This window comes from Zea mays, chromosome 1, assembly GCF_902167145.1.
Source record: "Zea mays cultivar B73 chromosome 1, Zm-B73-REFERENCE-NAM-5.0, whole genome shotgun sequence".
NCBI lineage: Eukaryota > Viridiplantae > Streptophyta > Magnoliopsida > Poales > Poaceae > Zea > Zea mays.
The window spans coordinates 260,171,606-260,184,877 of record NC_050096.1 but is presented as its reverse complement, the minus strand read 5'-3'; the positions used below and the strand labels follow the sequence as shown (position 1 = coordinate 260,184,877).

The window sequence follows — 13,272 nt, the reverse complement described above, 5'->3', positions numbered from 1 at the left end:
ACGGCCGCTATGCGCACCATGGCGATTGGTGATGTGCGACCACAGGAACAATTGGAGCAAGATCAACCTTCTTCCTCAACTATGGTGCAACCCCCAACTCAAGACGATGAACAGGTTCATCAACAGGAGGCGTGTGATCAAGGGGGAGCACAAGATGATCATGTGATGGAGGAAGATGCGCAACCGGCACCTCCAACCCAAGTCCGAGCGGTGATTCAAAGGGATCATCCTGTCGACCAAATTTTGGGTGACATTAGTAAGGGAGTAACTACTCGATCTAGATTAGTTAATTTTTGTGAGCATTACTCCTTTGTCTCTTCTATTGAGCCTTTCAGGGTAGAGGAGGCCTTGCTAGATCCGGACTGGGTGTTGGCCATGCAGGAGGAGCTCAACAACTTCAAGCGCAATGAAGTTTGGACACTGGTGCCTCGTCCCAAGCAAAATGTTGTGGGAACCAAGTGGGTGTTCCGCAACAAACAGGACGAGCACGGGGTGGTGACGAGGAACAAGGCTCGACTTGTGGCAAAAGGTTATGCCCAAGTCGCAGGTTTGGACTTTGAGGAGACGTTTGCTCCTGTGGCTAGGCTAGAATCAATTCGTATCTTGCTAGCATATGCCGCTCACCATTCTTTCAGGTTGTTCCAAATGGATGTGAAGAGCGCTTTCCTCAACGGGCCAATCAAGGAGGAGGTGTACGTGGAGCAACCCCCTGGCTTCAAGGATGAACGGTACCCCGACCACGTGTGTAAGCTCTCTAAGGCGCTCTATGGACTTAAGCAAGCCCCAAGAGCATGGTGTGAATGCCTTAGAGACTTTTTACTTGCTAATGCTTTCAAGGTTGGGAAAGCCGATCCAACTCTGTTCACTAAGACATGTGATGGTGATTTGTTTGTGTGCCAAATTTATGTCGATGACATAATATTTGGTTCTACTAACCAAAAGTCTTGTGAAGAGTTTAGCAGGGTGATGACGCAGAAATTCGAGATGTCGATGATGGGCGAGTTGAACTACTTCCTTGGGTTCCAAGTGAAGCAACTCAAAGATGGCACCTTCATCTCCCAAACGAAGTACACGCAAGATCTGCTAAAGCGGTTTGGGATGAAGGACGCCAAGCCCGCAAAGACTCCGATGGGAACCGACGGACACACCGACCTCAACAAAGGAGGTAAGTCCATTGATCAAAAAGCATACCGGTCAATGATAGGGTCTTTACTTTATTTATGTGCTAGTAGACCAGACATTATGCTTAGCGTATGCATGTGTGCTAGATTTCAATCCGATCCTAAGGAGTGTCACTCAGTGGCGGTGAAGCGAATTCTTAGATATTTGGTTGCTACGCCTTGCTTCGGGCTCTGGTATCCAAAGGGGTCTACCTTTGACTTGGTTGGATACTCAGACTCCGACTATGCTGGATGTAAGGTCGATAGGAAGAGTACATCAGGGACGTGCCAATTCTTGGGAAGGTCCCTGGTGTCGTGGAACTCTAAGAAACAAACCTCCGTTGCCCTATCCACCGCTGAGGCCGAGTATGTTGCCGCAGGACAGTGTTGCGCGCAACTACTCTGGATGAGGCAAACCCTCCGGGACTTTGGCTACAATCTGAGCAAAGTCCCACTCCTATGCGATAATGAGAGTGCTATCTGCATGGCGGAAAATCCTGTTGAACACAGCCGCACAAAGCACATAGACATCCGGCATCACTTTTTGAGAGACCACCAGCAAAAGGGAGATATCGAAGTGTTTCATGTTAGCACTGAGAACTAGCTAGCCGATATCTTTACCAAGCCTCTAGATGAGAAGACCTTTTGCAGGCTGCGTAGTGAGCTAAATGTCTTAGATTCGCGGAACTTGGATTGAATTGTAGCATACATGTGTTTATGCCTTTGATCATGTTCATTCTGCATTTTGTTGCTTATTGTGGTGCTCAAGTTGTACAAACACTCCCTGGACCTCATAGGTCCTTTTTGCAAGTGATGCACACATTTAGGGGGAGATGTGCTACAACTTGACCCTTTGAGACTAACCATTTGCTTGAGTTTGCTTGATTTAGTCTCGAAGGTGGATTGAAAGGGAAAGGTGAACTTGGACCATGCAAGACTTCCACTGCACTCCGATGAGAGGGTAACTTATTCCAAGTTCATCTCTATGATCTTATTGCCTTTGTACTCGTAATTGAAGATTTTGGTGAGGCAATGGGGTTAAAGGGCCAAGATTGATCCCGTTTTGGTGCTTGATGCCAAAGGGGGAGAAAATAAAGGCCAAAGCAATAGATGGATCAGCTACCACTTGAGAAACTTTGAAAATAGTAGAATAGAGCTTTTGGTTTGTCAAAACTCTTGTATTGTCTCTTTTGTCAAAAGTTGGCCTCTTGTGGGGAGAAGTGCTGATTATGAAAAAAAAGGGGGGAGTTTTTGAAATCTTTGATCAATCTCTTTTGGGATAACTCTCTATATGCTTCAACATGTGTGTTTGACTTAGAGATAGAGATTTGAGTTTGATTTGCAAAAACAAACCAAGTGGTGGCAAAGGATGATCCATATATGCCAAAATTGAATCAAAATCAATTTGAGTTTTATTTGAAGTGATTTTGCACTTGTTCTAGTTGCTTTATGTTGTGTTGGCATAAATCACCAAAAAGGGGGAGATTGAAAGGGAAATGTGCCCTTGGGCCATTTCTAAGTATTTTGGTGATTGAGTGCCAACTCAAGTGCTTAAATGTGAATATATGCCATGGATGAATAAAGTGCAAATCAAGAGCAAAGGTATGTTTCTAAGTCTTAGTACATTGGTTTTGTGTACTAATATACTTGTCTAAGTATTGGAAACAGGAAGAAAAAGAAAGGAAAAGAGTTGGTTGTGTACAGCCAGAAGGCTGCTTCGGTCTGGAGCACCGGACTGTCCGGTGGTGCACCGGACAGTGTCCGGTGCGCCAGGCTGCCTCGGCCGAAGAGGCCGCTCTCGGGAATTTGCTGACGGCGTATGGCTAAAATTCACCGGACTGTCCGGTGTGCACCGGACTGTCCGGTGAGCCAACGGTCGGCCGCGGATTCTGCACGCGACACGTGGCCAAGCCAACGGTCGGAAGGGGGCACCGGACTGTCCGGTGTGCACCGGACATGTCCGGTGCGCCAACGGCTCCCAGATCTGCAACGGTCGGCTTCGCCATTTAAGGAAAGGAATCGGGCACCGGACACTGTCCGGTGTGCACCGGACTGTCCGGTGCGCCCGATGACAGAAGGCAAGGATGGCCTTCCAGATTTGTTCTCAACGGCTCCTAGCTGTCTTGGGGCTATAAAAGGGACCCCTAGGCGCATGGAGGAGTACACCAAGCATTACTACAACATTCCTAAGCACCAAGACATCGATCTCACGCATTCGTTTCATTGTGATAGCATCTAGAGCTCTTGTTGAGTTGCGAACTCTTTGAGTTGTGTTGCGAGCTCTTGTTGCGACTTGTGTGCGTGTTGTTGCTCTGATCTTTTGAAGTCTTGTGTGCGTTGCTCATTCCCCCTTTGCTCTGTGTTCTTTGTGAACTTCAATTGTAAGGGCGAGAGGCTCCAAGTTGTGGAGATTCCTCGCGAATGGGATTGAGAAAAAGCAAGCAAAACACCGTGGTATTCAAGTGGGTCTTTGGACCGCTTGAGAGGGGTTGATTGCAACCCTCGTCCGTTGGGACGCCACAACGTGGAGTAGGCAAGCGTTGGTCTTGGCCGAACCACGGGATAAACCACTGTGTCATCTCTGTGATTGATCTCTTGTGGTATTGTGTTTTGTTGAGACTCCTTTCTAGCCACTTGGCATTTATTGTGCTAACACTTAACAAGTTTTTGTGGCTATAAGCTTAAGTTTTACAGGATCACCTATTCACCCCCCCTCTAGGTGCTCTCAATACCCCCAACCACCCACATTCAAGTCATCCAAGTTTTCCAATTTCCAACCACTTACAAGAGCTAGGCATTCAATACAAGACACACCCAAGTGATCAAATCCTCTCCCAATTCCACAAAAGCACTAGGGTTAAGTGAGAGTGATTTGTTGTGTTCTTTTGAGCTCTTGTGCTTGGATTGCTTTCTTTCTCACTCTTTCTTGAGATCAAATTCACTTGTAATTGAGGCAAGAGACACCAATCGTGTGGTGATCCTTGTGGGAACTTTGTGTTCCAAGTGATTGAGAAGAAAAGCTCACTCGGTTCGAGGGACCGTTTGAGAGAGGGAAAGGGTTGAAAGAGACCCGGTCTTTGTGACCACCTCAACGGGGAGTAGGTTTGCGAGAACCGAACCTCGGTAAAACAAATCCGCGTGTCACACTCTTTATTCGCTTGCGATTTGTTTTGCACCCTCTCTCACGGACTCGATTATATTTCTAACGCTAACCCGACTTGTAGTTGTGATTAACCTTGTAAATTTCAGTTTCGCCCTATTCACCCCCCTCTGGGCGACTTTCAGTATACATGACAACTTTCTATATGTACATAAAGTCATCCAAAAATTGCACAAGAATAAATGTGAAGCACTTTTCATCAAGCTTGATATTTCCAAGGCATTTGATTCTATCAGCTGGGCTTACTTGTTAGAAGTCCTTGTGATTCTTGGCTTCGGTGCCAGATGGAGAAATTGGATTGCTGCTCTCCTCGCTTCATCATCTTCTCGTGTGCTTATGAATGGAAAGCCGGGTAGGAGAATTACCCATTTGAGGGGACTCCGGCAAGGTGACCCCTTGTCCCCTATGCTCTTTATCTTCGCCATCGATCCTTTTCAAAGAATTATTGAGCGGGCGATCCAGTCAGGAATCCTTTCGCAAATCGTTCCACGACCGACAACCCTTAATTGCTCTTTGTACGCTGACGATGCGGGTATTTTTGTCAAACCAGTTGAGGCCGAGCTCGGCGTCCTCCAAAGTATCCTGCAAACTTTCAGTCGTTGCTCGGGGCTTAAGTTTAATCTTAATAAGACGGAAATTTTTCCCATTTGTTGTCATGCAGATATGGTCGAATCTTTGCCCATGTGGTTCCCGGGGAAGCTGGCATCATTCCCGAGTAGATATCTTGGGCTCCCCTTGCATTTGAGAAACCTCCGAAAAATTGATGTGCAGCCACTGTTAGACAAGGTGCGGGCTAGACTTTCGGGATGGAAAGGGAAACTATTATCTAAGTCTGGACGATTGACTTTGGTTAAAACAGTGCTATCAGCTCAGCCAATTTACCACTTGACTGTGTTCCCAGAACAGAGGTGGATTTTCAAGCAAATTGACAAAATTCGTCGTAGTTTCTTGTGGAAGGGAGAGGAACCAGAAAATATTTCTGGGGGACACTGTCTAGTCAGGTGGCCGTTAGTGAAGCGCCCTTTGAACCTAGGTGGTTTGGGAATCGTCGATCTGGAGCGTTTTGCAAGAGCTTTACGACTTCGTTGGCTTTGGTTTGAATGGAAAAATCAAGAAAGAGCTTGGGTCGGTTTGGACACTCCCTGTAGCAAGGTTGATTGGGATCTCTTTCATGCGTCTACAGTGGTGATAGTGGGCAATGGGGTTAAAGCCTCTTTTTGGCATTCGTGTTGGATCGATGGCACGTCGGCACGATTGATAGCTCCCACGCTCTTTGCCAAGTCCTCACGGAAGAATATTTCAGTTCTAAAAGCCACAACAAATAACAGATGGATCTTCCATATTTCTCCAGTTGTTGGGGCCAAGGAAATTAGAGAGTTTGTGGCTCTCTGGGAAGCTCTGCGCGAGGTGCAATTAAATCCAGTGATTGAGGACGCCATTTACTGGCGCTGGACCAATGATGGTGCCTACTCAACCAGGAGTGCCTATTTGGCCCAATTCATTGGAGGGTATGCCAAGTGCAATCTATTACCAATTTGGAAGGCGAAAGTGGAGCCAAAATGTCGTTTCTTCGCATGGACTCTGCTGCATAATAAGATATTAACAGCTGAAAATCTCCAGAAAAGAGGTTGGAGTAATGATCCGATCTGCAGACTTTGCAAACAAGAACCAGAAGCTATAACCCACTTGTTCCAAAACTGTATCTTCACTAGGGCGGTGTGGGCGCAGCTTTCTCATTGGCTTGACCTCGCATTGCTGCCAGGGATGGCACAATCTTCGTCAATATACACTTGGTGGAACAAGTGCAGAGCCAAAGTCGACAAATGCTCAAGGAAAGAGTTTGATGGTTTGATCATCCTTTTCTGGTGGGAGATTTGGAAAGAGCGGAACCGCAGAACCTTCCAAAGCCTAGAGAAGTCAGAGTGTGTGATTGCAGGGTTAATTAAGGATGTTTTTGGGCAGCAACGAATTGCTAATTCTTTTGACTTTGGTTGCTAGTGTCTCTGCGTAGCGTTCTTTATCCTTTTTTTTCTCATTCTTGAGTTCTTGGGTGGCTTTTTCGGGAGCTGTTTGGCTAGTTAAGTGCCTGTAAGTGTGTTCTCTTTTTCCTCTTAATAAAGCTTGGACGTGGCAATTCTCTTGCCGCGTCTTTCAAAAAAAATGATCTAAAGGTAGGTTTAAGCACTAGTTTACCTTATAAGTTTATAGCTAAAGCACTAGTAAATATGTTGTGGCACATCGTTCCTAGCAGATATTATCTCAGTATTTTTTCTCCGGAAGACCGGAACCGCAATTGTGCAGATCACCATTTGCATAGACACAAGTCAGAGGAAGGGACAACAGAGTGGTTACTGTTTGAACTGAAAGTAATAAAAGGAAACATATATATATATATAGTTTATTTGCTCTAAATGTTTGATTACTGAACATGAACCTAAGTATAGTGTATGAACTTCTAACAAAAAAAACGTGGGGATAAAAGTCGCCAAGATTGGGGAAAAAACGAAAAACAACGGAGGTCCCGGGCAGCACTGTATAAATTAATTAAGCTCCACTCGATCAATCTGTACACATGGGTCCGGTCCGCTGTGGCGATGTTCGGGCTGTTGCTGCAGCAAAGTCTTGATGCCTACACATAACACTGCCATTAATTAATCCTAAACGACCTTAGAACTTAGGTCGCACTCGCATTTGATGGTGGACCCGCATCTTCGGCCGCCGGCGCGACCTGCGTGGCCGACGGCAGGGCGTCGGCCCTCCCTCCCCACTCCCTGACCCTTTCTTCGGCCCGCATAGCCTGTTTCTCCCACTTGGTCCTGTACGAGATGAACACGAGGATAGCCGTCTGAAGCAGAGTCCCGAGCGTCATGCCCAGCCAGATCCCCTGCAGGGAGTGATGAGGGTTTCATTCGATCAGGAGCTAGGCGGGCCACGCAATATAATTCTGCATACATTGATGAGAAGAGCGCCGTAGTACCATCGCGTCCATGCCTAGCTTGAAGCCGAAGAGCGCCGCGAGCGGGATGCCGACGAAGTAGTAGCTGCCGATGTTGACGACGGCCACGAGCGCCTGCCAGCCCGCCCCGATGGCCACGCCCGAGAGCACCGGCTGGACGCTGTTGAGGAAGATGGAGCCGGCGAGGAGGTAGCCCAGCCTGGAGGCCTCCCGCAGCACGTCGCCGTCCTCGCTGAAGAAGCGCGGCAGCCCCGTCCTCCAGGCCAGGAACACGGCGAGGAAGACGGCGCCGACGGAGCCCGACGTCAGCACCGCCACGGTCACCGCGAACTTGGCCGCCTTGGGCCTGTTGGCGCCCAGCTCGTTGGACACCCGGACGCTGAATAGTAGCGTTTATTGGTTATGCATGCGTCAGTGTCAGCTTGATTGGTTGGGACTTGGATGATGAGTACTCAGTCCATGCATGGTGTCCCTGGGTTCTTTACCTACCTCACCGCTGCGTTGAAGCCCAGCGCAACCATGAGCGTCCACAGCTGGTAATTGATGCTGTCGAATTTACCAATAATAATCCATTGGTCAGGAGTCAGAACACTAACTGGCTGATGCATGGGCTGCTTAGTTCATAAAAATTAGTTACCAGATGGACATGACGTCAATCTGAAGCCGCGCGTTCTTCAGGAACCCTACAAGGATGAGCACCGCAGTGTAGTACCAGAGCTCCAAGCTGCAACAACAGAGCATTTTTATTATTATTTTGGTTGCACTCGAGTTAAAAAAAACAGAGAATCCACATCAAGCTAGCGTTACCAGAGCATGACGGCGGACGCGAGCGACAGCTTGACGAAGGCGGCGAGGTTGGCGAACGCGAGCCTAGAGAACCCTCGCCATGCGTCCTCGAATCGCCCAGACAGGAGGTACGCCACCTGCGCGGCGATGACGAGCCACCAGGTGACGTTCCCGACGGCGGCGGCGGCGGGGAGGCCGTGGCCCATGCGCGCGACGAAGACGTAGTTGAGGGCGACGTGGAGCGCCAGGGCGGCGCCCGAGATGGCGGTGACCACCCACACCCGGCTCTGCGCCTGGAAGAACTTCTGCAGCGGGAAGTTGGCGGCGTAGGCGAACAGCTGCGGGAGCACCCAGCGGCAGTAGGCGCCCGCGACGCGCGCCACGTCGGCCGGCTGCCGCAGCGCGCGCAGGATGGGCGCCGTGAACAGGTACGTCGGCGTGAGCAGCACCGCCGTGGCGCCGCAGATGATCCAGGAGCGCTGGATGTACACGCCCAGCATCCCCACCTGCCCCGCCCCCACCGCCTGCCCGCACAGCGTCTCCAGCGCGCTGCCCATGCCCAGCTGGACGCATGCCAGTCGCCGTCGCCATGCATGCACCACGGCGGCCGGCGCGTCACTTGTTGTTAGTCACTTTGGTTTGAGAATTGATGAGAGAGCTAGCGCGGTAAATGTAAATGCATGGCATAGTAGTTACTTGCGCGCTAGAAAATTTGTTTGTTTTTCGTTGCCCTCCGCCCGTCAATAGATTTTTCCTACCCGACTTGATGTGTAGTTGTACATGCATGTTTCATGATGGGCACGTAATAATAGTACATATACCAGCATGTTAATTAGTTTGTTTCCTGCTGTGTACACTACTTGCATGGAACATGTCCCTCTCTAAGGGCATGTACAGTGAAGAGACACCAAAACGGTTCTCTAAGCATAGGAGACAACTAAAAGATTGTATTGTACAATGGAGTGTCTACAAACGTAGTCTATTAATAAATACAGAATTAAATATATTTGTATAGCATCAGATCGATAGAACAGACGACAAATTCGTACAGTGGGAAGTGAGGCGTCTGTTGCTACTTGGTTTACGAGCCAGAGGCGTCTCTTTGCGGAGAGACGGCTCTAAGATTTTTTTGCAAATACCCCCTTAAACACCTTAAGAGCCTCCACGTTAAACACTACTGTACATGCCCTAATGAGATTACGGTTGACGATCGAAGCTGCTTGTGCGTTTTCCCTACCTGCTGCTATGCAAGGTTCACGCACGCGCGCTGGTTTGTTTCAGGCGAATTATTCTAGATATTGCAAAAAATGCTGTCGTACGTAGTCGCAAGAAGGACAGGAACGTGATACCGGCCCTAAACCAATAGGCAAAAAAAAATTCTATTTCTAATCTGAAGACCGTGTCCAAAACGTCGCTATTAGTAGTACTCCTTCGTAAGCAGACAATAACAGGGTATGGGTCGGTGCACACGTCACGAGTCATGACCGTGCGCCCTAGCCGACAGAGCGCAAACTGCCACGGGAACGGGACTCGATCTTAACAACTACTCCCTACGTTTCTTTTTATTTATCGCTGAATAGTACAATTTTACACTATCCAGCGACAAATAAAAAGAAACGGAATGGACTACTACTCATCGTAGCTACTGCTAGCCAGTAGTGTTTTTTTTGGGTTGGGTTACTATGACGAAATTAATGAACAAAACGTAGAGTACTATGCATTACACAGAACTGCAATAAACGCGTGGAGATGGTCGTCAAAGAAATGACGACCGCTCATCTGCACATCGTTGGTTGCGGCAAGAAAGACACCGCTTTTTTATTTATTGTGAGTGGATCAAAGGAAGGAAGGAGACGGAGCCGAGACAGAAAGACAGACATCGCCTAGTTCGCATCGGATCCATCTACTTCCTGGCGGCACCAAACGATCGAAAGCGACCGCCGCGAATCCTGGCGGGTTTCTGGACGCGTCGGGACGTGTGTCGTCGACTCGTCGTCGCCGTCGATGGATCTCGGATCGGATGCTTGCATTGTTGGTTGGTCAATGCGGCGCGAGCCCTTTTTTTTTTTTTGCCGCCTTTGATTTGGTTGCTGCTACGCACCAGCAGATTCAAAAAAAGTAGTTTCGATTTGAATTTGGCCGATTTTTACCGGTTTACGCCAATAAATCGTGATTAGTCGCTAATCGGTGCTGGCTTGTTTTTGAAACCCCACCTGTTTGGTGAACCCTGTGTGTGTGGCTGGCCAGAGGTATAGGCTAGCTTTCTATCCGGGACCGGGAGACAAGTGTACCGCGCGCTGTTTCCTTTTACTTACCCTACCAACCTCCAGAAAGCGCGGAGACAGCTAGCCTGAACGCAACACGATGATCTATCTATCTCTGCATGTTGCTTCCTTTTTCAGATTGGCCTTTTTTTTTTGTTGTTGACCGGCTTGCTTCTACGCTCTACTACCATTTTACACATGTGCATGGTGCAATGTCTGCCATCATCAGTGGTTAATGTTTTCACAGCTATTGTCGTCGTTTCCATATCTGCCAGGACATGAACGACGATAGATGTTCATGTACTATGCCATGCACGTGCTGCCTTTTCTCTCCCTCCCTAGCTTTATTATTCGTCCCGAGAATAACTCGACCTAATTAATGATGAATTAGCTGCTAGTACTCTCAATTCACCAACACCAGCAGCAGTACTGTGCGTGCGGTGCGGCTCAATCAATGCGCACCCCCGGCCGGCCGTGTGCGTGCTAGCTATAGCTGGCTACCCCGTTTCAATTCAATGCGTACGTGACATCCATACACGCGTGCACGGACAAATTAAAGCGACATGTAGGTTCGTCAAAACTAAAGCGTATACTAGCTATATATATACCTGTCTATAATGTATATACAAACACGTTTTATAAGAGCTAGCTAGTAGTTAGCTCTGGTTTATTAGTAAAATTAAGCAGAGATTAGTTTATCTCCTTTGGAAGAAGAAAAAAACATTATGAAATAGACAGTGAGTATTTCTGTCATCGCTAGCTTTTACGCATGAATGTAGTACATGTTCGCGCCGGTTAACTTGTCCCTGCTTCAATTCTCTCATATAAGCCTCCATGGGAAGGAACAAATTGGTTGTTCTATGCGTATATGGACGTGAGAGAAGGACGGGGACGTGCAAACCACCCACCATTCGACATCGTTAATTAAGCAACAATATCGATATGATCTTCTACAGTAGATAATGATTTCTTTGTCCTTTCTCCTAATCCGGCCAAATAAGTCGTAATTTGCGTTTTGTACGTGAATAGAAGAACCTAAAGAAATGTCTTTTCTTTTCGCACTAATAAAACCGATGATGGGGGAGTGTAGTCGTTGCATATATGCGCGGCGCGTACCAGGACCCCGTAGGCGAAGCCCTCGATGACGTTCTCGACGACGGTGACGGCGGCGAGCTCCACGGAGCCGATGTGGCCCACGAAGCCCACGGTGACGAAGCCGATGGAGAACTGGAAGACGGCGGTCAGGATGGCCGGGAACGCGATGTGCCACAGCAGCTTCGACTCCTGCCAGCTCTTGCTCACCACCGCCGCCTTGCCCATGCCCATGCCCATGGACGACGACGACGGCATGCGCAGCCTTGCTAGCTAGCTCGCTGGAGATCGATATATCACCTGGACTTGGTTAGCTAGCTAGCCTTTTTTTCTTGATCGGGGTATGATGAAGGACGACGCACATGCAGTGGAAGCAATGGAGGAGGAGGGAGAAGAGAGAAGCAGCCAAGCCAGCGGACACAAGGTTGTTAGCTGGAGCTCTCAGCTCTACCACTACTACCAGCGGCTACTTAGGTTGGGCTGGCCGGCTGGATGGGTGCTCTTCTTATATATAGCCTTCTCTCTCTTTTGGAGGCTGGAGCTGGATCCAAGTAGGCAAGTCTCGGTACCACCAAGTCTACCACATCAGTTTATTTATTTAGACTATCTTCGATGAATCACGTAAAATAGAAAATGTGAAACTGTAGATGACATTGTTTAACATTGTTTGTAGAATTAAGTTTTAAATAGTGGGTGAGATGACCAGTGTTAATAATTCGTGCTCTCCTCATGGAAGCCGCGATAAGAAAAAAAAACTGCCTGCGAATTACTCCGCCATGGAACCAAACAAAAACGAAAATAGTCGATTCCGTTCCCATTAACTCCCTGTGGAAGTGGAACGGTTATCTTTACGTTTGCCGCTGCCCTTATTCAAACCAAAACATTACCTAATAAGATATCTCCGGATCAGACGACTACATGTTGTTTTAGTCAGTGTAGTAGTACTGGTGATCAGATTACTGGTGATCAGATAAGTTTTTTTTCACTAACGTCAATATTATTATTATATGGAAAAGAAAAAAAGGAACCAAGTACTGCTGGCAATTAGATTGGCAACACGCAGGTTAGACTTGGCATGAAAAAAGTTTAGTTCAGTTGCGGAGGGCCAGCTCCCAGGTGAGCGCGAAGTTGGTGGGGGAGAAACGGGTGGTTCAGGTCAGGACTCGCACTGGGGACCGGGCCCGGAGCCGGACCGCCGCAGCCCACATGTTGGTTAGGTACGAATCTCCGGCCCACACACTGCAGTACAAGTGTGCCTACTCCACTCTTTCCTGCGCGTTCTCGCCAGATCGGTCGAAAAAACGATCAAAAATATCTAAATCAATTTTGTTTTCATATTTTTAATGGAACGAAAACAAGAAACGGAAACTAACGATTAAAAATACGGGATCGGATATGTAGATTATTCGAAAACAATCGAAAACGATAAACTCAAGTCGGAAAGCCGGAAAGAAAATTATTTTGCACTTTCCACATATACATAATAAAATGTCATATTATTACACAAATAACTATTCATCGTTCATATTATTCAGAATAATTACTGAAAAGGAAATGTATCTTTGGGACATTTTCGGTTGTTTTGGTGATTAAATATTCAACACATTAATAAGAACTAACACTCCTCTTATGAGCATGAGCACAGGTGTTTAGAAAAGCAAATTAAAGTAAAGGTAAGTTTCTAACACTTAGTCATTTGTTTTAGGCGCTACCAATATCCATCTGAGTGCTAGGGAACTTCTCAAGTCGATCCAAAATGCAGTGAAGAAGTTTGACTAAGTATGGCCAAACTTAGGCCAGTTTCGGCCTAACCTCACAGTCAACCGAGATGCGCTTGGGCGAATCATGCCTGAC

At 47.7% G+C, this 13,272-nt stretch overlaps 1 protein-coding gene across 1 annotated transcript; it reads right to left on the bottom strand.

The window, feature by feature from the left end:
• Positions 1 to 6,875: 6,875 nt before the first annotated feature.
• LOC100275607 (uncharacterized) lies at positions 6,876 to 11,881 on the bottom strand. Its single transcript, NM_001149657.2, has 6 exons — positions 11,443 to 11,881; positions 8,084 to 8,625; positions 7,914 to 8,000; positions 7,766 to 7,822; positions 7,298 to 7,655; positions 6,876 to 7,204 (listed from the first exon to the last, which is right to left on the bottom strand). Exons 1-6 carry the CDS (start codon positions 11,674 to 11,676, stop codon positions 6,995 to 6,997), a joined length of 1,488 nt encoding a protein of 495 aa, NP_001143129.2. The 5' UTR covers positions 11,677 to 11,881; the 3' UTR covers positions 6,876 to 6,994.
• Between the last annotated feature and the right edge of the window lie 1,391 nt (positions 11,882 to 13,272).

Coding starts and splice junctions, on each gene's coding strand:
- LOC100275607 (NM_001149657.2), bottom strand. CDS start 11,676: ATGCCGTCGTCGTCGTCCATGGGCATGGGCATGGGCAAGGCGGCGGTG. Junction 8,001..8,083: donor GCGTCCGCCGTCATGCTCTG/GTAACGCTAGCT, acceptor CTGTTGTTGCAG/CTTGGAGCTCTGGTACTACA. Junction 7,823..7,913: donor ATTGACGTCATGTCCATCTG/GTAACTAATTTT, acceptor TAAATTCGACAG/CATCAATTACCAGCTGTGGA.